At 36.6% G+C, this 25,599-nt stretch overlaps 3 protein-coding genes across 4 annotated transcripts; 2 read left to right on the plus strand and 1 right to left on the minus strand.

Moving 5' to 3' along the window:
• The first annotated feature begins 332 nt into the window (after positions 1-332).
• Positions 333-5,326, plus strand: sfxn4 (sideroflexin 4). The gene is made up of 14 exons (XM_067386103.1): positions 333-484; positions 588-653; positions 852-914; positions 993-1,019; positions 1,555-1,609; positions 1,752-1,777; positions 1,899-1,952; positions 2,035-2,097; positions 2,287-2,355; positions 2,840-2,930; positions 3,054-3,169; positions 3,447-3,532; positions 3,626-3,743; positions 3,916-5,326. Exons 1-14 carry the CDS (start codon positions 446-448, stop codon positions 3,991-3,993), a joined length of 951 nt encoding a protein of 316 aa, XP_067242204.1. The 5' UTR covers positions 333-445; the 3' UTR covers positions 3,994-5,326.
• A 23-nt stretch (positions 5,327-5,349) lies between these two features.
• On the minus strand, positions 5,350-9,918 carry dennd10 (DENN domain containing 10). The gene is made up of 9 exons (XM_067386102.1): positions 9,492-9,918; positions 8,913-9,109; positions 7,540-7,619; positions 7,193-7,341; positions 6,562-6,673; positions 6,019-6,119; positions 5,829-5,936; positions 5,650-5,744; positions 5,350-5,520 (listed from the first exon to the last, which is right to left on the minus strand). Exons 1-9 carry the CDS (start codon positions 9,529-9,531, stop codon positions 5,353-5,355), a joined length of 1,050 nt encoding a protein of 349 aa, XP_067242203.1. The 5' UTR covers positions 9,532-9,918; the 3' UTR covers positions 5,350-5,352.
• Positions 9,919-11,252: 1,334 nt separating this feature from the next.
• Positions 11,253-25,271, plus strand: eif3s10 (eukaryotic translation initiation factor 3, subunit 10 (theta)). Of its 2 annotated transcripts, none has more exons than XM_067386106.1 (22): positions 11,253-11,425; positions 12,135-12,325; positions 12,877-13,013; positions 13,191-13,354; positions 14,019-14,218; positions 14,514-14,722; positions 14,903-15,074; positions 15,417-15,521; positions 15,871-15,969; positions 16,080-16,196; positions 16,404-16,589; positions 16,678-17,025; positions 17,143-17,247; positions 17,405-17,518; positions 17,803-17,925; positions 19,062-19,215; positions 19,414-19,595; positions 20,974-21,053; positions 21,147-21,673; positions 23,172-23,310; positions 23,895-24,064; positions 24,615-25,271. In XM_067386106.1, exons 1-22 carry the CDS (start codon positions 11,377-11,379, stop codon positions 24,806-24,808), a joined length of 3,765 nt encoding a protein of 1,254 aa, XP_067242207.1. In that variant the 5' UTR covers positions 11,253-11,376; the 3' UTR covers positions 24,809-25,271. The 2 variants fall into 2 exon arrangements, with proteins under 2 accessions (XP_067242207.1, XP_067242206.1); XM_067386105.1 differs by having other exon boundaries at positions 11,254-11,425; positions 21,147-21,688.
• The last annotated feature ends 328 nt before the right edge of the window (positions 25,272-25,599 follow it).

A 25,599-nucleotide genomic window follows, 5' to 3' on the forward strand; every position in this document is an offset into this window, starting at 1 on the left:
AGAAGAAGAAGAAGAAGATGTATGTATTGGATAATCAAATAAATTTAAGTTGCTCTAGTAAATGTTCATCTTGAAATATTTCTAACAATGAAGAAGTTATTTTATTTACAAATATTACAAAATATCAAATATTATTAAAGATTTTACAGCAAAAAGAACACATGAAGTGATAGGCAATTTTGTGTCAAATAACAATACATTGTCTTTTGTGTGTTTTTTCGTTTTCTTTAATTTGAGGGCTCTTTTACGTTTATTTGTCTTGACCGTCTTGACGCGCACCCTGATCACGCTGGAATATAATTGGATGATGTCTTAGCACGTGACATGCGGAAGCGTCGCAGTCTAAAAAGCATGTCTTAACTGCGTGACCTACACAAGTTAAGCTGTGTTTAAGAATAATAAAATGAATTGGTATTGCTTGTAGAGCTGTCATTAAAAAGTTAAAATGGACCCCAACTTACAGTACTGGCAAAACAATGGACAGGTACTTTCTTGAATATGTGTGTCGTTTTAAAATGTTTTGATTTATATTTGTCTTTTTCATGAAAATTATGATATCAGAGACTAATAAATGAATAATTTTGCAGTCTTTTCTGAGCAGACTGCGTCTCTGGTTCAACATCCTCGACCCCCGTTTAGTGTTGTCATCACAGGTGAGCAGCAGCAACATAATCAGCACATGCACATGTAATATAATGTAATATAACATGCACTGTAAAATAACATCAGTCACATCAGTACAGTCAATTGCTTCTCATAGAAAGACGAACATTGTGATATTTGTTCCTTACGTATAATATTGTTTACATTTGATAGATGACAACAAAATACATAATATGATTTTTCCTTAGGCTGAAATTGAGGAAGCCCGGACACTTCTTCAGAAAGAGGGAAATACACAGAGAAATGAAAAAGTAGGCTGCACAATATGTTTAGTAGCTCATTCATTCATTCATTCATGCATAACAATATTCCTATCTATCTCTCTCTAGGTTGCTAATGCCTGGTTACTGTCTCTTGTAAGTGAATGAATTTACATTTTTCAAATGAGTGTGACAAACAGAATCAGGGTATAGATATTCACTGACTCTGACATGGGACGAAAGAGGCTAGATAACTGAAAGAATAAATTTTGTATTAATATGTTCTCTGTGTTAACTTATGTTTTAGTGTGATCTCTTGCTTCTATTGTTTCACAAATGATAATTGTATAATTTTAATTATATAACAAATATTAATAGATTCAATTTCGACATACATCTAAATGAAATGGCTTCCTGAAGGAAAAAAAAGTAGGATAGGACTTGATTTTGTCCATTGGGAATTGATTGTATGGTTGTGGTTTGCTGTTACTGTGATCTGGTCGTCCCACCCTCAGGGTTAAAAACACCATCAGAGGGAAATCATTTTGATTAAAGATTATGAGGGCAAATTAGTTTTTTAAAAATAATGATATACATGTGTAAATCATTTTATAATAAATACTGCAGTACTTTTTATTTTGTTAGTACATTTTTTTTTTTTTTTGTCATTAACATTGTTATACATTTTCAGTCTTCTGTCCATGCTGATACTGGAGCCGTAATCTCACCAGTGTTTCGTCCTCAAGGTATAACAACAACTTGAGGGTTTGTGTTTTCTGTAATTTATGTGCTTGAGATATTGCTTCATATATGTGAGGCAATTTACATTCATCTGAATTGAAAATGTTCTTTTGCTTCTCTGATGACATCTTTTTCATTTGTTTTCAGGTTTTCTACCTATATCTGCTCCCTTGGTGAGTTCTCAATTTCAGAATGTGCTTATGGTGTGCTAGAGATGAGCAACTTAAAATGTAAATTTGTGAGTTTTTTTCATAATCCGCAAATGAAAGATCACACATATTTTTGTTTCCACAGGTTGTTGCAAGTTTAATACCTCACAAAGGCATTAAACCTGCTTTGTTTTGGCAAGTAAGTACATTCTTGTTCATGTTTGTCTTTATTTACTGTATATCTTATCAACTATCAATTTTTGTGACAATTTTTGCTATAGTTTTTGCTTCAGTCATACTGTGCAGGATTCAACCATTCTAACAGAAATGCAACAGCAACTAAGGTAAAGAATTGTTTCTCTTTTTATTACATTTAAATAAAACTAAAAAATTGTCTTTGTGTTGCTTAGCAGACTATTTTAACCACAGTGTTATGTCCCTTGATGTGTCGTCTTTTCTTTTGTGCAAGTGAGTAATAATAATAATGAGAGTATTCTGATACATGTTACATTTATTTAACTTTTGTTGCTTAGGATAACAAAACATCAATGAAGCAGTCACTTCTTATTGTTGGGACAGTTTCCTACTCAACATTTGCAGGGGTATGAGAGATTTTTGTCACAGTCCTGTTTTCTCAGTCAATAAACCATATTCATCTGATGATTTTATGTTTGGAAAATTGTTGACACAGGTGTGTGAATCTCATGAAACCTGTCAAGGTTCAAGGTTCATGTCAAAAGAAAGAAACAAAGTTATGTTTAGTTTAAAGAAAATTAAGGCTAATTTAGGTCCATTCAGATGTTGTGCATTGTTATTATTTTAATACACAATACGCATAATTTTAATGACAATTAGGCACACGTTTTCTCTGAATGATCATTAACGTAATGAAAAAAATAATTTAAATCTCATTCAAGGAAAATGATAGATTATTTTATTCCACACACCATTTGTTGTAATTTAATTTATGCTACTTTATTTAATCAAAAGCAGTGAACTATACTATTTTTATAGTAGTACAGATATTCAGTGTTATTTTCTTTTGATTTTGGAGTGAAATGGAACCTGGATATGCTCTCTTTTCAGGCTCTTCCACAGATTATACTTCAGCGTTTTAGACTCTTCAGTGCTGTGACTGAGACCATCTGTAGATCCTTGTTACCTATTCCTCTCTCCGGTAAGAACACCAATGTATATGCACACAACACGCCTAGCATAGTTACTCCATTTCATACATATTCCTGATCTAAAGTGTGTCATAATACCATTGAAAAATTGAGCCAAACATGTGGTTTTCTAGCCTGTCTAGCTGCTTTCAGTGTAATGGTGGTGAGAAGCGAAGAGTCTGAGAACGGAATACAAGTGTTTGATTCTAACGGGAATGCTGTTGGAGTCTCAAAGGAAGCTGGTTCCAAGGTGAGACTGCAACAAAACCTTATTTCCACCTAAGCTCTTTATCATTAAATTATTTCAGATATTACTGATGAGCCATAATATTATGTCCAGTCACAGGTGAAGTGAATTATCTGTTTTGGCAGCACGCAGATGACCAACAGCATATTAGGCAGGTGGTCATAATGTTTTGGCTCATTGGTGTATATTCTTCGCATGTAATTAGTATTCTATGATGTCTCACATCTAATCATTCATGGATCTCAAGCATCATTTGGTTTCTATCATGTGCTGGTCTTAGGCCATAAAGGAAACAGCCCTCTCAAGAGCTGCTCTCTTTGGCACCACTGCAGCTGTTCCCAGTTTTCTGCTGGCTCTTCTTAAAAGGTACAAGTCCAAACCATTTGCTTTTCATTTCACAATTTGATTCTTAAAAGTTTTGATAGTGTGAAAATGTGAAATCTGTTGTCAATGTTTCAGAGCAAAGTTTGTCCAAAGAAACCCAATGATAATCGCTCCTGTTCGGCATGTCAGTACTGCCATTATTTTTGGCCTGATGATTCCTGTGTCCTTCAGTGTTTTTCCACAGTTTGGCAAGGTAACGCATTAGATAACTGATGTTTGTTAAATGTTGGTGCGAATTCATTATAAACTAGGTTGTCAAACTTATTCAGTTTAATTTTGTAAATACATTCATCAATTCTCAAAAAAATGCATTATCCATCACCAATAGATAAGCATGATTCAGACAACCTTTTTTTTTTTTGCAGATAAAGAGGGAGAACTTAGAAGAGGAGTTTCAGTCCCTTGAAAGTAATGGTGAACTGTTTTACCACAGAGGACTGTAAAGTTGCTATTGCAAACTTGCTTATTTGAGGGTGACTTTTATTGACAGGGTTTGCTGACATGAAATGACAATGTAAACAATACAATATTAAGTTAACTGTATTTCGCCAAATTCAAAATGGCGTACACTAGAAGTATGAAAAACATGCACTCTTTTTTTCCCAAAGGGTTTATGAGCTACTAATTGATGCTGTACTAATACTTAATGACCAAATTAAGAGGTACAGCTGTACGGTTTTGGATTCATATGAATAGCTGAATTCACTGCATTGAAATGGATTTTACCAAATACTGTCAGTAAAACTCAAACAATTATAACCTTACTCTGTTTGTTAGTGTCAAAAAAATTCCTGTTGCCACTCACATATACTTTTTGTTTAATGATCACATATGCATTTAACAAAGTATCTGAGGAAACAGCATGTTATGACTGAAAATTAGGACAATGTTTAAGAAATTAAAGATGTACAGTTTGAGCATCCTCTTTTTTCAGGATATATTGCACACATATTAGAATTTCTTCTATGATCAATTTATGCACAGAGGATAGCCCTAGCTGATAAGGGGTTTTGAGATTAATAAGGATATTAAACAAAATATATAAAGGAATGCTGAAGCCAATATTGTGGCAATGCAAATGCAAAATGTGGGAACAAGGTTCCATCCCACATGAGGAATGACTTGTATATTTAAATTAGAGTATATTATCATAAAAAGTACTCTTACATGAATAGACCTACAGATTGTTAATTAACATCATAACTTTATGGTTAGGTTTTGGCACTCAACAGTTCAGTAAAAAGTTTTCAGTGGCTTTACATTCTGAATTGAATGGGAACCTCACTAGAGCAATTTTATTTAATTGAACAATTACCATAACAGTTATTATTTTACAGTTAAACAAATGTTTTGTTAGGCATGAACTAGGCAACCGTCAGCCCTTGGTGTGCAATTATGAAATATTATAAAATTTCAAAGAGCATTCCCAATTAAGATTAAGAACAACTTAATTAGATACCTTGTTAATGCCTGCAGAGATGTATATATAAATTGTTCATTGGCTCAAGATCTAAGTGCTACCAAAAGGTTTGATTATTAATTATTTACCTCAAACCTGTTATCACTTAGAAATATCACATTCAACATTTGTAATTGCACCAAGGAGAGGATCAAGTTATAGCTATCTTTATAAGAAATATATATTTATATCCCAATAAAACTTTTGTCCTGTTCACAACCCTGAAATTAGCCAGAGATTCTTTTAAATGTTACAATTCATTTTGTGATTCCACTATGAAAGGTAAGTTCTTCTCTCAGTGATTATTTTGAGGCATGCCAGTTGGACGGGATGCACTGATTGGTCAGATCTTCAGGAGTTGCTCAGCGGCAGCTAAGTGGAAGAGAAAGTTTTCTGTCGCTGGAGGGTAATGCCGCTGCTTCAGAGTCTCCAAAGTCAATTTGGAGTTGTCTGCTTCATCAGCAAGAGACATCAGGTTACTGAGGATCTCTTTAGTTTTTATTGAAATATCCTAAAAAACAGATTGAAACATAAAGGTGTTGGATTAAACCACAGTGTTGCAGGATTTTCAGGACTTCATAAGTAGATTGTGCTACAGCTATATGTTGTTTCTTTGCTAATACCCGTTCTTATTACTCACCTTAATAACCTGTGCATCTGTGCGATCAGTGTCCTCTGCAGCCTTGACAATGAAGCTGCCAATCTCTTTATGGAGTTTTCCCATAGTCAATGCCTCTGAAAAAAAAAAAAAAAACAAGGCATGTTAAGTGGTACTTGACAATTCTAATCTCAATCAATCTGTAAAGCAGAATCTCTCACCTTTGGCATTTTGTGATACAGTGATCTCACTGTCTGGAAGATTTACATACACATCAAACAGGTCTGATCGGTCTCTGACTTCAGGATCGACAAACCCTGCAACGTACCCTACAGAGATAGATAGTGAACAAAGTGATTCATAACCATTGCAAGAATGAGTTTTGGGAGAAGGACTTATTTTCCCTCATACCTGTACACAGCTTGAGGTTTTCCAGCTCATTATTATCCAGATGAACAAAAGGGTGGAGGATGGACCAGTCTTTTCTATGCCACACTAGGCCAGGAAGAGCTCTGGTTTTAAAAAGAAAAACACTTTTACCACTTCCAGCCTTGTTAGTGCATGACCCATTATCATATTCATAAGTTTGGGGTTAGTAAGATTTTTCTTTTTTTCTTTTCGAAAGAAATGAATGAATCAATCTATGAGACCCCTGACCGTTTATCCTTACATGATGTGCAGAAATCGCAGCAGAAAGAAAGAAATAGAAACATAAGCACTTTCTGCTCTTTGTTAAAGCACCACAGGACATAAATACTAAGATTCTTAAATTCAATGTGAAATGCTGTTTGCAACCCATTTTACTTTCCTTAATCTGACACATTTCTAGTTTGGATTAATGTAGGTCAATGAATCATGCACAATATAATTAGGAATTAAATTAAGGAAGTAAATAGGGTCAATTTTGATTTCATGTCAACTTAATCATCTTGTTGTGTAATGAAACTTGGTTACCTTGTGAACTCCAGCAGCGCCTCAATCCGTGGGTGATAGACCACCACTCTTTTTTTCAGCATTAGTGCTGTGTAAAGGATGATGGTCTCCATACCAAATTGTGACACAACATCTAAAATAAAGATTGAAACATCTCATGAAATCTTAAATATAGCAAACTGGATACCATACGTACATGTTTTACAGAATTGAGATGCTTTCTTGAAAGCCAACAACCATGAAGCCAATTGAAGCAAATGGCTATGGTACTAAAAGGAAGTATACATCAGATGATTTTAGCTGTGCAGTTCTTGCTTCAAGCTGCCGAAAGTGCTTGTAATGTTCATTTTAAGGGTGCAAAGTACATATAGCGCACGAGGATGGACTACTTTTATGGTGCTTTTTGTCACATTTTGGAGCTTTACAGCCACTGGTCACTTTCATTATAAAATCCGCTTAACATGGAATGTTCTTAGAACTTTAACTAACCTTATGGCAAGGTTACGAGCAAACGTTCTTCCAGTAATGTTAATAAAACATTCCTTCAAAGATATCAAAGTTAATATTAGCAATGTTCTTAAAACCTATTTTTGTTAGCTGAGAAGTGCTTTGTGTCGTTTTGTAATGTTCATTTTAAGGGTGCACCCCTGACCTTTTAAGGAGCCAGCCAGGTAGGCTTTCCTGACGTCATAATCTTTGATAAAGAAGGAGCCGTTCTCATCACTCTGGCATATCCCTTTGGTCAGAACAGCAATGTAACCTTCCATCATCTTCACAGGGCTTCCATGTTTAATATACGTTCTGAGCAAAAACAATATGTAACAGATGCAACATCACAAAGTCAGTGTATGTCCTTAGAAATGGATTCATGACAAACAAAAGATGCTTACTGAAGTAATAATGATGAATGACCAATAATTTAAACTCAACACAAACAACTACACTCAAGTGGGAACCTCTGTTGTGAAACGAAATGGTTTTTACTTAAATTAAACGTACCTGCACAGAACTCTACTGAATGCAGCATATTTTTCAGGGTTGAAGTCCTTAGCTGTGACAACTATTGAGAAATGTGTCACCTTTGAATGAAAATGAAAAGTCAGTTAGCAAGCCGGCATGATTTTGATTAAAAATAAGTACCATCTGTCTACAAAGCATACAACACTTAAGGTGAAAAGCACATGATGAGATATACTAAGTTGTCAGATTTGTCACAAATTAAGTTATAATTGTAATAGATTATAGCAGTGGCTTTCCAAGGCCTATTGTCCACAACAATATTCAAACAATTTCAAAACACAGCTTCAAAGCTTTACGAATCTTTTGTTTTGAAATAGTGGTTTGGAGCGCCAGGTGATTTCAGAAGTTTGACATGCAATCCAAACCACCGATTCGAAACAAAAGATTCGTAAAGCTTCATGAAGCAGTGTTTTGAAATCGGCCATCACTAGATATTGTTGAAGAATCGTTATTTTGTTTTGTTTGGCGCACAAAAAGTATTCTAGTCGCTTTATAATATTAAGGTCGTTTTTAGTACCTTTCTGGGCACTGAAAGTGTAAATGAACTTGAGGCCTCACTAAGCCATCGGATTTCATCAAAAATATCTTAATTTGTGTTCTGAAGATGAACGAAGGTCTTACGGGTGTAGAACGACATGAGGGTGAGTAAAAAATGACATAATTTTCATTTTTGGGTGAACTAACCCTTTAAATACCCTAATTGAACTAAGATCTATCTAATCCTGGCTTAGTCTAAGCCCTGTCTGTGAAACTGGGCCATGATGTTTTAAGATTTTATTAATTTACATGACTTCTTTCACCAAACAGTTGGAGAGGGCAAATTTGAATAAGAAATATCATGACTGTTAGTTGTTTGGCAGTGGAAACAATTATAAGTGAAAAATTACTTACATTTTCTCACATAGAGCTGATTTTACAAGACAAAGAACATATAGCGCATGAGGATGGACTACTTTTATGGTGCTTTTTGGAGCTTTACAGCCCCTGGTCACCATTCACTTTCATTATATGCATATATGCAAACCCGGTTAACATGGAACGTTCTCAGAACTAACTAACATTATGGCAAGGTTACGAGCAAACGTTCTTCCAGTAATGTTAATAAAAAATTCCTTCAAAGATATCAAAGTTAACATAAGCAATGTTCTTAGAACCTATTTTTGTTGGCTGAGAAGTGCTTTGTGTCCTTTTTTGCTCCACAGAAGTCAGTCACACAGATTTGGAATGACAAAGATGATTAAATGAAAAAAAAAAAAAAACATTTTATGTTGAACTATTCCTTTTCCATTATTCGAGAACAGGTTTGTAAGCTTTTAGGATGGTAGTGGTGTCCTAATCATGAAGTCTGGTACCTTTTTAAGTGCAGTTGGCTCCTGAACCTCGACAGTGCTGATGTAGTACCAGGTTCTGCTGTACTGTCCGAACACAAACGTGTGCAGCACACGATTGTTCAACGTCAGGCAACATTTTCTCAACAGAACTTCTCGCAGGTCAGCACCAATGGAAGGATAGCACCAAACCCAAAGTGTGTCTGCATTTACATCTTTCTCTGTGTAAAAAGGGACACATTCAGTTACTGACAAAATAATTATTATTCTATAATTAAAAGGATAGTTTTCCCAAAAATATTCTGTCATATGGCATTCATCTTCTGCAGAACACAAAATGAGATATTAGACTGAACGCTAGGGACCGACAGTTTCACTTTCACTGCATCCTTTTTCTAATTTCCACACAATGAAAGCAAATAGTGACTGACAAATAGTGCCTAACAACTCATTGTGCTCAACAAAAGAAAACAATTCATAAGGGTAAGGAAAAATATGAGGGCGAGTAAGTTATCACAGAACTTTTTTGGGGTGGTGAGCTATCACTTTAATACATAAAAAAAAATGTACAAATGCTGTCTTTTCCAGTTATTTCGATCTTACCAATAAGTCCAAGACTCAGCATCAAGTCAGATGTAGCCATATTCCATTCCTTATCCGCGTTGATCTGTTTCTAATACTTTAATGATTTGTGAACAGTTTATGTCTACAGTTTGGAAAGCACATGCAATTTTTTTCAGCGCAAACAGATAAAAACCATTGTCAAATATGTCGGGACAGTCTATCCAGAAAACAATAAATATTATTGTAAAAATAGACGTTTAAGTGTTGAATCCAGCTGCAGTTTTCTAATAAAAAGCCTAATGCTGCCAATTATAAATCAGTTTCTGTATATCAGTGTAAGCGAATCAGTTGTTGAGTTGCAATAATTCCCGAGAGTATGTGTATCAAAGAAAAATAAAGAGGAAAACAACGAAAACTTATCATAAACTGTGGACATCCACTACTGGTCAAGTGACCCACACGCTTCTTCCGGGGTTTATTGCTCCGAGTTCAACTAAAATATCCTGAAACATACTGCCATCTAGTGTGTTGGTGCGATTTTGAACCTTTATTAAACATCTTCAAACAACAAACAGGTATCATCAACACGAACACAATAAATCCTAGCAACATAGCCTACAATGAAATAGAAACTACATCAAACTATAGGCGTATTAAATTATACATTTTTAAATCATCTTTAAATGCCACAAAACTTACAGCAACTTTATCAAATCTACATTGGTGTAAATAAACTCATCTTTAATTGAAATATTACTTCACAAAAATGTAACTTCTTTGTTTTGCATAAAAACATACAAATTGAACAATGTGATATTCAAAAGCAGTTATTACATTATTTAAAGGATTAGTTCACTTTCAAATGAAAATTTCTTGATAATTTACTCACCCCCAAGTCATCCAAGATGTTCATGTCTTTCTCTCTTCAGTCGAGAAGAAATTAAGGTTTTTGATGAAAACATTCCAGGATTTTTTCTCCATATAGTGGACTTCAATGGCCTCCAAACGGTTGAAGGTCAAAATTACAGTTTCATTGCAGCTTCAAAGCGTTCTACGCGATCCCAGACAAGAAATATCTAGAGAAACCATCACTCATTTTCTTGAAAAAAAAAAAGGGATACATCACATGAAAAAAAGCTGTATAAATTACTCAACCTCATGTTGTTCCAAACCTGTATGACTTTCTATCTTCTGTGAAACATAAAAGAAGATATCTTGAAAAATGTCTCAGTAATTTTTTTTTTTTTTTTTTTTGGAACAGCATGTGAGACAGTAGATGATGACAGAATGTGTAATTTTAGTGTAATTGTAGCATAGTGTAATTCTTGGGTGAATTACCCCTCTATAGTTTAACCGATGTAATAGCTTAGCACATAATAATTGTTCATATAACTGTTTTAATGAATTAATACTGATAATTCCAACATACCATGCTTTTTACTTTGATCCCTTAAGTCTTTTGTATCCTATAGAGAAAATATTATTGAAAGGTCAAATATTAAGATCAACTGCCATCTTATAAATAATGTGTACTATGAATGTCTACAATAAAGGGCATAAAATTGTATTATTCTTGTCATAATGTGTCAAGCTGCTTTTCTGCAGGTAAAAATTAACAGTTCCAAATTTACAGTGGCTTTCGACAGATTCGTTTTGCGCAACATTTCAGTACTGATGATTTTATTTAGTCCTATATTTAATTAGCATGTTGATGCATCATGTCTGTCATCTGAACTGTAGATGAGCGCGTGGACGAAGTGGTGTGGACGCGCACATACGGGAACTTTCGTCTTCCTCGCCGGCGCAGTTCACGTGCGCTAGTCCTTTCTTGCTTGAGCTGCGAGAAGTTACAGCGCGGATGGGCAGGCAGAGTCAATAAAACAGCCTCGACTACCTGAAAACCGCCTGCTAGCAAGCCATAACAATGCCAGCCTATTTTCAGAGACCGGAGAATGCTCTCAAGCGAGCAAACGGTGAGTAAATATGGTAACCGGCCGTCTCTTAGACTGTAGTCGTGGGTTTAGCTGTTAGCTCCATATGGCGCGTGGAGCAGCCATGTTTCTCACAGGCTCTGGAGCAGGCCGGATGTCACCCTTACTGGGCCCGTGTGTCATGTATGATGCAGCGTTTCAAATTTCCTGATGTATTCTATCACTTCTACCTCTTCTTAGTGTACTCAAAGAGAAGACTTTAACTAGAAATAAAGTGTAAATAATCTACATACTTCTAAAGACCGTTGAGACCGCTATCGTGCGTGTTAGCAAGCTATTCCATTCCGCTAGCTTAGCACTCAACTTCTGGTATCCGAGGTTGAAGATTTAATGACATTATGTGTGGAAAAAAAAATCCTTAAGTCTATTACAGTCTTCCGCTTATTCATGAATGAAAATCAAATATGTAGGCATATGGACAAAATAACAGATTGTGAATGGGATTGCAGCACTGCGCTCCTGCCACCAGCTTTAACGCAACGTTACAAAAATGACACGATTTCTTTTCTATGTTATCGTAGCCTTATAGTCAGCTGTAAATGTCATATTTGGGTTGAAGGCTATATGATACATAAATGAAGTACTGCAGCAGTTCCAGTGATTCATTCCCATCTGGATGCAGTGACTATGTCATAATTGAAAAATTCCCAGAGGTCTGCATGTCATGACAGTCTTTGTTTTTCTTTCTCAGAGTTTCTTGAAGTCGGTAAAAAGCAGCCAGCTTTGGATGTGCTCTACGATGTCATCAAGAGCAAAAAACATCGAACATGGCAGAAGATACACGAGCCTATTATGCTCAAGTATCTGGAGCTCTGTGTGGATCTTCGCAAGAGCCACTTGGCAAAGGAGGGACTGTATCAGTACAAAAACATCTGTCAACAGGTTTGCACCCCTTTTATACAAACCACATAGTTGACTTAAGCAGAAAGTTATACATTTTAAAGTCGGAATGTAATGAAAATTCACCCTATCATTTTTCAAAATGCATGTTATAGATCTCATTGTGAACAAATCATCTGTGCACATTTTAATATTTTAAACATGTTTTGACCTCCATAATGTTTAATTAAAATGTCATAACTCAATCTTCCAGTGAAAACGACAGACTTCTCCAATCATTTAGTCTGCTTAACTTTGCTTCCACTTTTGAATGCAAACATTTTTTTAATCTTCATTTTTCAATGATCTGTTACACTTGCATGTACGTCACAATATAGAATAAAAGATCCGTCACTTCTGTTTCATCGTGACTTTCACTATAGAAATCTGTCATAATGCTCTTAGGTTATTTTTATACAATATTTCCAATCATGAAGATTTCCAGTGAACTTTTTATTTTAGAATTGGCCTCAAATTTATTAAAACAGACACATAAATGATCAGTTTCATCCTTCCTGAGGAGGAAGTTACTGACTACTACTCTTATGCTTCAGGTGAATATCAAATCTTTGGAAGATGTGGTCCGTGCTTACCTGAAACTTGCGGAAGAGAAGACTGAGACGGCGAAAGAGGAGTCTCAGCAGATGGTGCTGGACATTGAGGATCTGGACAACATTCAGACCCCAGAAAGGTACAAGAACCTTTAGGCCTAAACCGTTCCTTCCTATTAATGTGTCTATAGAGATTTTTTCAGAATTTCTCTTCATCTAGAAGTAATGTTTATTTTTGATATCTGTTATCAGAAAGGACATCTATGTTCAATTTCATGTTCATGAGGACAATCAAGTTCATTTTTTTCCTTTTATAGTGTTCTGTTGAGTGCTGTCAGTGGTGAAGACACTCAAGACCGCACTGACAGACTTCTGCTTACGCCTTGGGTCAAGTTTCTGTGGGAGTCGTACCGCCAGTGCCTGGACCTGCTAAGGAATAACTCCAAAGTGGAGCGCCTTTACCATGACATTGCTCAGCAAGGTCAGTGTACACTTCAAATAATAAAAAAGACATCTGCTCATGGGAGTTTTTGCATATGGTACAGATAAGGGGTTTATCTGTAGAGTTAGGGAGCGCGGTCCCTTCTTATTAATGTAGTTCAGATTACTGTGGATAAATACATGCACTACCATCCAAAATAGGATTGGTAAGATTCTTATATTTTGCAGTAAGAACAGTAATATTGTGAAAAATGCCATTTAAAATAACTGTTTTCTATTTTAATATATTTTTACAAAGTAATGTTGCAAAAAATGAAAATAATCATATTATTATCATATCATCATAAAGCTCAGTGTCTAATATGCTGATTTGGTACTCAAGAAACATTTATTTATTATTATGAATTTTGAAAAGCAGTTGTGCTGCTTATTATTTTTGTGGACACAATGCTGCATCTTTTTAAATCCGTATTCTTTCATGAATGGAAAACAGCATTTATTTTAAATAAACATTTTGTAACATAATGAATGTCTTTACTGTCAGTTTTGATCAATTTAATGCATCCTTGCTTATTAAAAGTTTTCATTTAATCTATAAAAAAAAACCACATTAATCCCAGTCTTTTTAATGATACTGCATAATCATATTTTATGTTTTGTTTGTACACTAATTTATGAAAAAAAATTTCATTTGTCTCTCACAGCATTTAAGTTTTGCCTGCAGTACACCCGTAAAGCAGAGTTCCGTAAGCTGTGTGACAACCTGAGAATGCACCTGGGTCAGATCCAACGACATCACAACCAGAGCACTGCCATCAACCTGAACAACCCCGAGAGTCAGTCCATGCACCTTGAGACACGTCTGGTCCAGCTGGACAGCGCTATTAGCATGGAGCTGTGGCAGGTCTCTGTTCTCCATTGTAGGCACCAATGTTCCATAGAAATGTTAAATTCATAGAAATGTTGAATTTGTTAAATTCAAATATATTCAGTTGAGTATACTCTCTATTTATACTGTACCTTTCAACCTTTTTTCCAGTGCAAAGGAGAGTGCTTTACATGCAAACAAAGAACAAAACTATATAGATTACAGGAAAAAGATAAATAAAAAAAATAAATAAAATGCCAATAAATGGTATTTATGTGTGCTATATGTAGCACCATCTTTGACTGATTACACTGGTTGCATTCAAACACAGGAAGCATTCAAAGCAGTTGAAGACATCCATGGATTGTTCGCCCTCTCAAAGAAGCCCCCTAAACCTCAGCTTATGGCCAACTACTACAACAAGGTGTCCACTGTATTCTGGAAGTCTGGCAATGCCTTATTCCATGCCTGTACCCTACACAGACTCTATCACCTCTCCCGAGAGATGCGCAAGAACCTCACCCAAGAAGAGATGCAGAGGTTAGCATTAAATAGGAGTCATTTTCAGCTTGATTGAGGAATTGGGTTAAATGCTTTGTGCAATTATTTTTCAGTAGAGTAGTTTTTACTTGAAATCAAAAAAACTGTTCATCATATTTATTAGTTCATCGAGATTTTAGAGTGTTTAATTGCTCTGTGTATTGTACTCATTTCCCACAGAATGTCCACTCGTGTGCTTTTGGCCACTCTGTCTATTCCCATCACCCCTGAGCGCACTGATATCGCTCGTCTGTTGGACATGGATGGCATCATTGTAGAGAAACACCGCAGACTGGCTACTCTACTTGGCCTACAGTCTCCACCCACCCGCCAGAGTCTCATCAATGACATGGTAATAGCCTGTCTATTGTAATACCATTTAAAGGGATGGTTCACCCAAAAATAAAAATTCTTTCATTTATGTCGCTTCAAACCATAAGATTTTGTTGTATCTTCAACACACAAATGAAGATGTTTTTAATGAAACCTGAGAGGTTTCTGTCCTTCCATTGAGGGTCAGTTTAACCAAAACACTTAAGTTGAGTAAATGATGACAGATTTTTTTATTTTTGTGTGAACTATCCCTTAAATGTTATGGTTTCTTGATATTTGGAGATGTGTGGCAAAGTGTTGTTGGAAAAGACTTTAAACATTGCAAATAATACACCCTTTTTGGGTATTATTCATGTCATAGGTGAGGTTCAACCTGCTTCAGTATGTTGTCCCTGAAGTCAAAGAGCTCTACAACTGGTTGGAGATGGATTTCCACCCTCTTAAACTTTGTGGAAGAGTGACTAAGGTGAGTAGCACTTACCACATAATGCATGTTTGCGTTGTGCCTTTAATTAAAGTGATGTATTAGCTACATTACATTTAAATTATTTGACTGTCTATTCTGGTTGCTTTCTTTTTTTCTGAGCTTATAAAAATCATGTACATTTCCAGAGCAATGTCAAAACACGCACCCATGCTGCACCATTAAAACCTTTAAGTGACTAATTTTCTTAAACTTAATTGTAGTTAAGAGGAAGAGTGATGCCCTTGTTAGACCGTTTTGACAAAGTCTTCTATGTTCTGGTGGTCTTGAAATCAACACATTAAAGACATAATATTCATGTAATGTTTGTGTTCTTGCTGCTGATGCATAGGTGCTGAACTGGGTGAGGGACCAAGCTGAGAAGGAATCAGACCTGCATCATTATGTTCCTCACTTGCAGAGCAACACCATCCTTAGACTGCTACAACAGGTTAGTGTGAATATCTACCCCCAGATTTCAGATATCTACTTGAGGAATCATTGCATGCTCTGTTCTTCTGCAAATCTTCAGTCTTGTCTTCTGGGTTTTTAATGTACCAGGTGGCTCAGATCTACCAAAGCATTGAGTTCAGCAGGTTGGCATCTCTGGTACCATTTGTTGATGCTTTCCAACTGGAGCGCTCAATTGTAGATGCGGCACGGCACTGTGACCTGCAGGTACAGTACATTAAGTTTTAGTCATCAAAAGTAACTTCTGGCTTTCATTTGTCTTTACATTTCTTAACAAGCACATGTATATCTTACACACTTAGCTTCTAATGCAAGTATCTTAGTATAGGTGTTTTAATTGTTAAAGAAGAAATTCTCCAAAATGTTGTTGTAACTGTCAATTTGACTTTCTATTAACATCTATTAAACCTTAAGGTGCGCATTGATCATTCATCTCGCACACTGAGTTTTGGCTCCGATCTGAACTACTCTACTAAAGAGGATTCCCCGGTAGGTCCATTCCTACAGAACATGCCCTCTGAACAGATTCGAAATCAGCTCACTGCCATGTCATCCTCCTTGGCTAAAGCTATCCAAGTCATTAAACCTGCCTCCATACTGGTAAGAGAACAGTTACGTTTCATAGAATGTCTCCCTGCTGGTCAGTTTTAGTTTTCAGTTTGATGATCAACTCCACCTTTGCCCACAGCAAGAACATGAGGAACAGAGTCAACAGGCCATCACAGCTTACCTGAAGAATGCCCGCAAAGAGCATCAGCGCATTCTCGCTCGTCGGCAAACTATTGAGGAGCGCAAGGAGCGTCTGGAGAGCCTCAACATCCAGAGGGAGAAAGAGGAGCTGGAGCAGCGGGAGGCAGAGCTTCAGAAGGTGCGCAAAGCCGAGGAAGAGCGTCTTAGACAGGAGGCCAAGGAGCGAGAGAAGGAGCGCATCATGCAAGAACATGAGCAGATCAAAAAGAAGACTGTGCGTGAGCGACTGGAGCAGATCAAGAAGACTGAGCTGGGAGCCAAGGCCTTCAAAGATATTGATATTGAGGTAATGAGTTTGTTAGGGAAGTGGACATTGAGCCCAGAACCTACCAGAATGTGTTATTGGCAAAATTACCCTGGAAATGAAATAAAGTAATTCTTATTTTTATTTTTTATGCTGTAGGATCTGGAGGAACTGGACCCTGACTTCATCATGGCCAAACAGGTTGAACAACTAGAAAAGGAGAAGAAAGAACTTCAAGAGCGTCTGAAAAATCAGGAAAAGAAGGTACACCTTCAGTTATCCATTCATGAAGTACTTTATTGCAAGTAAGTATGTTGGTAAACTGTTTAAAATGTAAAAGAAATGGGGTTAATCCTGTATACTTGGTGAGTAGATGACATCCGATTATTACACTGATGCGATATTATTATACATATTCTAGATCGACTACTTTGAGAGGGCCAAGCGCCTTGAGGAGATTCCTCTGATCAAGAAAGCTTACGAGGAGCAGCGCATCAAAGACATGGAGTTATGGGAGCTGCAGGAGGAAGAGAGGGTAATAATCGCATACTGCCTTTTGCACTCGAATGTGATTTACTTTGCCCTCTGGTCCATGTTTAATTTTTTTGCTGGAGTCTCAAATCCACCACATACTAGAACATACTTTCACTTTAACTGTAGTTTGAAGTATTTCTTGAAGCCGTGCTTTGTCATTGTCTGGTTTTAGTTTGATTGAGATTAACAACATCACCCACATGTAAAGTACATATGTTGAATCATGTTGTGATGTCAATTGTTTAGTGTAATTGAAGCTAAAGGTTGTGCTCATCTGTTGCTCAGATAACCAATATGAAGATGGAGCGTGAGAAGGCACTAGAACACAAACAGAGAATGTCCAGGATGATGGAGGACAAGGAGAACTTTCTGTCCAAAATTAAAGCTGCTCGAAGCTTCATCTATGAGGTAAATTAAATTTTAATTTAAATTCTCATTTATTCAGTTAATGTTTTACAGATTATGTATTTGCTTTCAATGACTAGTATGGACAATGTATTAGATGAAAAGTTTTAGTAATATACTTGCGGTGGTAGCCGGGTGAAAAATCCTCCTATTACCCACGGCACAAATATGGTCTACTACATGTGACAAACAAATAATGTTTTTTTTTTTAAACAGTATTTTTATTTATTTGAATTACATAGCATACTATTACATTTATTTACATACTAATATTATGCATTATTATGCATTTGTAAATTATGCAAAATTACAGCATTTAAATGGTTCCCCTTTTTCCCATGTTCTTGCTGTCATTTAGTGTCTCTCTCAGTGAATGGGACACAGATTTTACTAGTAAAATTTATATAATGAATAATATCTCAAATAATGTTCTTAGTCTTTTCTTCCTTTGGGAGAGACTACAATAATTTACTATAAATTAAATGGAAATCAAATTAAATACATTGACTTTCACTTTGACTTTTTGACAATTTGTGTAACCAAAATACCAATAATGCCCAAAAGAAAAAGAAAACTTAGCGTGTGACTTTTAATTATAAACAAGCCCGAAATACACTGGGACTCTTATTTTGAAATGTCTGTACTATTGCAGGCTGATCCTTCAGATTCTTACAACCGTATAAAACATTTTATATAAAGGCCATGAAGTAGACATTGTAATATTTCATCAACTTGAGTTCATTAGCAATCGTGTGGCATAAATCTGAGTTTTTCATTGATTGAGAATCACTTTGAAGCAGTCTGAAGCGCTGTTGCGTGAGCTTGTAGAACACCCAACAGCGCCCCTTGTGACTTTGCAAAATGCAGCGCCAATGGGAATGTTAGAGGGAGTAAACAGTTCTGACGCACACTTAACGAGCAGGTACGAAACAACTAGTTAATCAATCGTGGATGGTTTCATTATCTTGGGCAGATATAAAAGTATAAGATGGTAAAAAAATAATAAAAGTAAAAATGTGTCTCCGAAATACTTGGGCGGGCGTTATTATACCTGGGCGGCCCGCCCAAGTAAATTCTATGTGTGGGAAGCACTGGATGTTGACACTTAGCTAAGCTATGAGCAATTCTCATGTACCCAGGAAAAACTCAAGCAGTTCCAAGAACGTATGGTCGAGGAGAGGAAGAAGCGTCTTGAGGAGCGAAAGAAGCAGCGTAAGGAGGACAGACGAAATAACTTCTATCGCCAGAAAGAAGAGGAAGCTCAGAGAATCCGTGAAGAACAGCTCAAAAAAGGTTCTTATCTGCCATTCTTTAACCCCTAGTTAACAGTGATGCTTTATTATTAAATGAAAAGTCTCTTTGTGGGTTCTTTTTGTGTAATTTGCAAAAATTATGGCTTCATAAAAATCACGTCATGCATAAGCTGTTTTTGCTGCAGGTGCTTGCTTTATAATTTTTGAATTTGGTCTTTGATTTTTTTTTGTGTTTTAGAGAGGGAAGAGCGTGAACGCTTGGAACAGGAGCAAAGAGAGGAGGAAGAACGTGAATACCAGGAGCGCCTGCGTAAGCTGGAGGAACAGGAAAGAAAGCAGCGTGCCCGACAACAGGAAATTGAGGAGCGTGAACGCCGTAAGGAGGAGGAGAGGAGGGCACCAGAAGAAAAACCCAGCAAGGTAACTCATATGAACCCTGCTTCAAATTTGCTTGTACACCATACATTTCTAGGGCTGTCAGTTTCTCAATTAAATATGAGTGCTCCATTTAAAAAACAAACAAACAAACAAACAAACAAAAACCTGTGTCGATGAAATGGCAGAATACTGGAAGTGACACTTTCCATGGACAAGAATCTGTGAACCGCATTATTAGACTGTTTTCTGTGTGATATTTAAAAATCATAATACAGCATAGGGCTGGATGATAAACGATATCATATCGAGAGATGTTAAGCTCTGGACATTTTTACTTGGTATGGATTAATCTAACAGCCTATCACACAGCAGAAGTAAACTTGACAACAGGTAGTCAGTGCATGTCAGTAATAAGTGATTTCTGCATGTGTTGGTGTGAATGAACAGTGCGGTTTCGTCTGATACGCAAACTCGCACACATGTAGCGCTCAGTATTTTCAGCGTCTGCGTGTTATGAGGACATAAACAGATGAACTTCATCTCCAGAGCTGTTTTGAGAGTCACTTCACAAGATTTTCAGTTTCATTTGAGGAAAAACTACCGTCAAATGCACACTGAAACTAAAACTGAAAGATCTACATGTCTGTCAAAATAAAAGTTCAGTTTAACTTCAAGAAATTATGACAGAAATATATCACTATTGTAGCCTATACTAAAATAAATGTACTTCTCAAAGTAATAGTATTTATTTTAATATTAATATTTGTTATTTCTAAGGAATATCGTGGAGTTTAATTGTAAACAAAGAAGTTTACATTCATTCTCAGGGTCTAACAAATGTGAAAAGTATGTGGATAGCCTTCCCCATTAATGGTAAATGAATATCGTGATAAATATCGAAATTGTATGCCATGGAAAAAAAAATATAGCCTAGCCCTAAAATAGCATAGTGCTATTGTGAAATCAAAGGCTCCGATTCAATTAAAAACAAAACTTTTATTCAGTGGAATATATATGTAGCTGAAAGCATGTAAATAAATAAATAAATAAATAAATAAATAAACAAATAAATAAACAAACAAACAAAAAAGCTCGTCTACACATGGTTAATGAGCCAGCAGAACAAAAACTCATGCGTTTTGAACAGTTAATGGATTCTAATATACTACTGTTCAAGAGTTTAGCGTTAGTAATATGTTTTTGTCTTTTAAAAGTCTTATGCTGACTGAGGCTACATTTATTTGATAAAAAAGGTCAAAACATTTTAAAAGAACAGCACTTATTTAAAAAAAATTTTTGTAATTATAAATGTCTTTTGTGTATATTTCTATTTTAACCAGATGATGACAGCAGTCAGTTGATTAGATATAATACAAATGTTTATATCTAGGTTCAAATTTTTAAAAATAATTTTCTTCAGGACTGGGCTGAACGGGAAGAGGGTGGCTGGAGGAAACGTGTAGAGGGCGAGTCAGAGTGGCGACGTCCTGTTCCTGATAAGTAAGTGATATCTATTTAATTGATAAGTTGATGACAAATTAAATGCCATGTATTGAGATTCAGTGTCCTTTTTTTAAAAAAAAATTCTCCCAGGGACTGGCGTCAGGAAGGACGTGAAGGCCGAGAAGAGCCTGAACGAGAAGACCGTGACCGTGACCGTGAGCTGCCCTTCCGGAGAGGTGTAGATAGTTCTCGTCGTGGTGGCTCAGATGACCGAGGACTCCGACGTGGCTTTGATGACGAAAGAGGTCCACGCCGGGAAGGTGACGATGACCGTGGACCCAGACGGGCCTTTGATGATGACCGTGGGCCAAGGAGGGGCTTTGAAGATGGCCGAGGTCACCGGAGAGGTGATGACGACCGTGGACCTAGGCGTGGAATGGACGATGACCGTGCCCCCAGACGAGGTGATGAAGATCGTGGCCCAAGAAGAGGCTTTGATGATGACCGTGGGCCCCGCAGAGGCATGGATGAACCTAGAGTGCCTCGACGTGGGGCAGATGATGACTGGGGCCCCAGAAGAGGAGGGGATGATGATAGGGGAGGCCGCAGGGGTATGGATGACTCTGGCCCACGTCGTAGCGATGATCCTCGACCCTGGAAACCACTTGGGAGACCAGGTGTGAGCCCAAATGGTATTTGCTTATATTTTCTTGCTGAGGGCAGATTGCCAAATATGTTGTTAAAGGGGTCATATCACAAGGAATCAAATTTTCCTGTCATGATGCAATGGAATACAGGTGGGTGGCTAGTTACTGAATGATGATTGAAATCATGGAATGACCTGACAAAAAATAAATGTACTGCTAAATATACGGATTGCTTTTGACGGCGCTGCACGAGCTTGCGGTGCCAGCTATGGGACAACCTTAGCATGTTAGACAGAGTTCAAAGTGCCAAATCAGAGTAAAAATTGGTGTTGAAACCATGTTACTCGCCAGTTGCCTGATAACGTTTTTTTTTTTTTTTTTTTTTTTTTTTTTTTGAATTTTGACAATGCATGGTTGTGAGAATGTGATATGACTTAGTGCGATCATCAAAATGCAGCGGTTGGGATGTAATTATATATTTTTATTTAATTTGTTCATTTTCAGTTTCGATTCACAGTAAACACTATTCTGTACTTTCTGTGTTTGAATTGCTTATAATTGGCATTTGGTAACAGAATATGCTCCAACCATCTTCCCAAATTTGTAATGAGAATCGTTCATTAATCTAATGTTGTCAGCAAAGAAAAGTGTTAGTCTCCCTGTGGTTTTCCACCAAAATAAAAGCTCAATAGTTTAATGTCTGAAAGCAAAGAAATTAGGACAACACTAAGTTTTAGGATTGTAATTTTACTGTCGTTCTGTAAAATAAAATTTAAATAAGAGTTATTATAATTAATAATAACTATTCTATTAATGCTTTATTATAACATATAAATGTATATTATTAAATACTAAATATATATTTTTTAATTGTACAGCACAATAATATATATTATAAGAAATTTCTTTAATTTAGTAAAATATTTTTTTGATAATGCGGGGGAAAGGGGGAGCAGGTTTTCCTTTTTTTTTTCTTTTTTTTTTTTTTTTTGTCCTTGGTTGATTACATGCTTGAGTATTAAACAGGAAAAAAATAGTGTCAGTGTTGCTTTCAATTAGAAATAAAACTTCTACTCCTAAATCTGCTCTCCAATGTGTTCATATTTTTACTTGCATCTGAACTCGACAGACTGAACAGAACAAATAAAGGTTTCCACGTCAAAGGCAGAGCCCCAGAGCACACCTACCTGTGTATTATAATCCAAGGACCAGTGGTAGTTCGAAGCTGTTTACCTTCTGAGAGCAAGCTTTTTCATTTTTGCCTTTGTTTTGAAATGACATCACACTTGAAATATATCAGGGGCTTAAGATTTGGAGGAAGGGTGGGTGGAAAATGGAAAAAATTAATTATGACTGTATTTGTTACAAATCCTTAGCTAATATTTGTGGATCTTAGGGGAAAAATATGACCTCTTTAACCATTTTGTGTTTGATCAGTGAGTTTACAGTTTTTGTTATCTGTAGTCAGTTCAGTTGCAGTTTTCAATAAACTTTTTAACTCGTGAAATTTTCATGTAACCTTTTGCAGGTGGATGGAGAGAGCGGGAGAAGGCTCGGGAGGAAAGCTGGGGACCTCCTCGTGATACTGACCGTGATGAGGATGGTGGTGAGCGTGAGGTAGATGACCGTACTGAGGGAGATCGATTTAGAGAACGCCGCCCTCCCAGGTGAAAACAATGCAACTTTTATAAAAATGTACTCTATGAAAAACAAACTGGTGTCTGAAGGCTTTTTTGTTTTCAACTCTGATGCAGGGTCTCCGCGGGTCTTTAAAAAGTCTTAAATTTGATAGAACTTAAGACATTTCAAGGTCATAACAGTTCTTAAATGGTATAACAAAGTCTTGTCATTTTAAGAGGACTTTGAATTTGGGGACAGAAAAACAGAAATCACGATAAGGCCTAATCTGTTTATTAAACTTCAAAAGTCTGACTTGAATGTGAGTGTTGCATGGTTCAAAGTAAAAATATAGCACTGTTGTGTCTTCTACAGGCATTTCAGAGCAGTTCCATGCATGTATGCCAAGCGTTTGCTTATGATCTACTGTTGATGAATTGACAATGTTTACTGCTGGTTTTTAGATTGTAATATGTTGTAGATGGTTGTTGAGTGCCTGTTTTGCTTCTTTTTGAATGAGCAGCTGAAATTAGTAATGCATAGATATTTCAGAATAAGAGTCCTGGTGTATTTGGGGCTTATTTGCAATTAAAAGTCCAGCAAGTTTTTAATATGAATGTGTGTGCATGTGCAGGGAAGAAGGGAGTGGCTGGAGAAGAGGTGGTGGTGATGAGCCGAGCAGTTGGCGTGATTCTCGACGTGAAGACTTTGACCGCGAGGATCGCCGTGAGCGCCGTGATCTGAGGGACCGCAGAGATGACCGAGAACGTGAAAATAGAGCCCCCCAGAGAGACCACGATGAAGGTTAGAATCTTTTGATCTGCCTTAAATGCACCTTTAATAGTGCACTTAGATTTTGTTTTTTGTTCTTTTAAGTTGCACATAAAGAACTTGAACTTTTTGACAGATTTGATTAAAATATACACTTGCTTAAGATGAAGACACTGTATCAGTCGCCCAGAAAAAGCTGTTTTAGAGTTGGATCATGAGTGACCAGAGTTACTAATGGCAAAGAACTTCAAAAACTTTTACAAAACTAAATAACAAAAGTACATCTAAACACAATAAGCAAACTCAAGCAGCAACTACAAACGCATACCACAACAGTGCAAAATGCTTCTAAGACAGCCTTGCTGCTGCAAACACTGCCTAATGCACACCAACACAGTCTGAAAACTGTCTTAAATCCATTCAGTTTTTTTCCAAATCAAACAAGATGAGCAGTTCTGGTTTAAAGTGGCAGAAAAAAGGGCATGCTTCATGAGACCTTTAAGACTAAGAGTCAGTGAAATGGCTTAGGGCACCTTTTTAAGAGGTCAGTTTCTTATCTTTTTTTTCCCCCCCAACTCAAAAGGTGGTTCATGGCGTCGTGGTGGAGATGAGCGAAGGGAGGAACGCAAGGTTGAAAGAGATGCTCCTCCCAGACCACGTGAACGGGACCTTGAGGGCGGTGAGAAGAGCACCTGGCGCTCTGACAAAGATAAGGAAATCCCACGTCGGACCAAGAACGAGACGGATGACGATGGCTGGACCACTGTCCGCCGCTAATACTAAAGCATAATTTTTCTTGCTTGATGTTGTACTAAGCCTTGATGTGTTCTCTAATCAGTACAGGTCACTGCTTACATTAACATGAAATGCATAAAGCTTTGCCATAGAATTACAACACTTACAGTGGCTTTTCAAACATGGCCATTTAAATTCCTTCCCTTTTTAAAAACTTCACCTTACATTTGAAAAGTAGCTCATTCCTTTTTTGTTATGCATGCTTAGAGGATTAAATTGGTCACACAAAATTAAGTAGATGTTTTTTCTTTGAGGTGCGGGTGTTGTAGAACATGAACGTTTTTGCAGACATGACCTAAAAGATGTAGTGCTGAGGTTTTGAGATGAAATCATCAGGTTATCCTTACAGCTGTGTCCATGCTGTAGTTGCTGCTTATGCTGTGGTTGTATGCCCTCAAGAAATATGAAAAAAAATCTTTATTAATAAAGTCGTTTGCTCATTAAATGACTAATTTCAGTTATTATCACACAGCAGAAGACAATATCATGCTTTTTTGTGTCATAAATTAAACTGTTTGAAATAAGAATCAGTGGTTATTTGAGCAGTCTTCCTAGCATCGATTTCCAATAGGGGTTTTTTTCTCCCGCCACTAGGTGTCACCTAAATCTCAGCAACTTTTTCTGAAGCTTCTCCATAAATAAACCAGGAACAATTGATTCGATCCCTATAATCTATTCATTTATGCTGTTGTTAGTAGAAAACAATAGCGTTTAATACGCTGCTGTTGGTCCTCCTGATTGATACATTAAAATGTTTAGTAAATAAACTTTGC

Source organism: Chanodichthys erythropterus, chromosome 5 (genome assembly GCF_024489055.1).
Source record: "Chanodichthys erythropterus isolate Z2021 chromosome 5, ASM2448905v1, whole genome shotgun sequence".
Taxonomy (NCBI): Eukaryota; Metazoa; Chordata; class Actinopteri; order Cypriniformes; family Xenocyprididae; genus Chanodichthys; species Chanodichthys erythropterus.

Excerpts from the sequence above, each read along its gene's own strand:
- dennd10 (XM_067386102.1), bottom strand. The coding sequence starts at position 9,531 with ATGGCTACATCTGACTTGATGCTGAGTCTTGGACTTATTG. Across the intron at positions 6,120-6,561 it reads GCGCTGCTGGAGTTCACAAG|AGCTCTTCCTGGCCTAGTGT; the intron begins GTAACCAAGTTT and ends TTTTAAAACCAG. Across the intron at positions 5,937-6,018 it reads AAACCTCAAGCTGTGTACAG|GGTACGTTGCAGGGTTTGTC; the intron begins GTATGAGGGAAA and ends CTATCTCTGTAG.
- eif3s10 (XM_067386105.1), top strand. The coding sequence starts at position 11,377 with ATGCCAGCCTATTTTCAGAGACCGGAGAATGCTCTCAAGCGAGCAAAC. Across the intron at positions 11,426-12,134 it reads TGCTCTCAAGCGAGCAAACG|AGTTTCTTGAAGTCGGTAAA; the intron begins GTGAGTAAATAT and ends TTTCTTTCTCAG. Across the intron at positions 19,596-20,973 it reads CAGAAGAAAAACCCAGCAAG|GACTGGGCTGAACGGGAAGA; the intron begins GTAACTCATATG and ends AATTTTCTTCAG.
- sfxn4 (XM_067386103.1), top strand. The coding sequence starts at position 446 with ATGGACCCCAACTTACAGTACTGGCAAAACAATGGACAG. Across the intron at positions 915-992 it reads ATACACAGAGAAATGAAAAA|GTTGCTAATGCCTGGTTACT; the intron begins GTAGGCTGCACA and ends ATCTCTCTCTAG. Across the intron at positions 2,098-2,286 it reads GAAATGCAACAGCAACTAAG|GATAACAAAACATCAATGAA; the intron begins GTAAAGAATTGT and ends TTTGTTGCTTAG.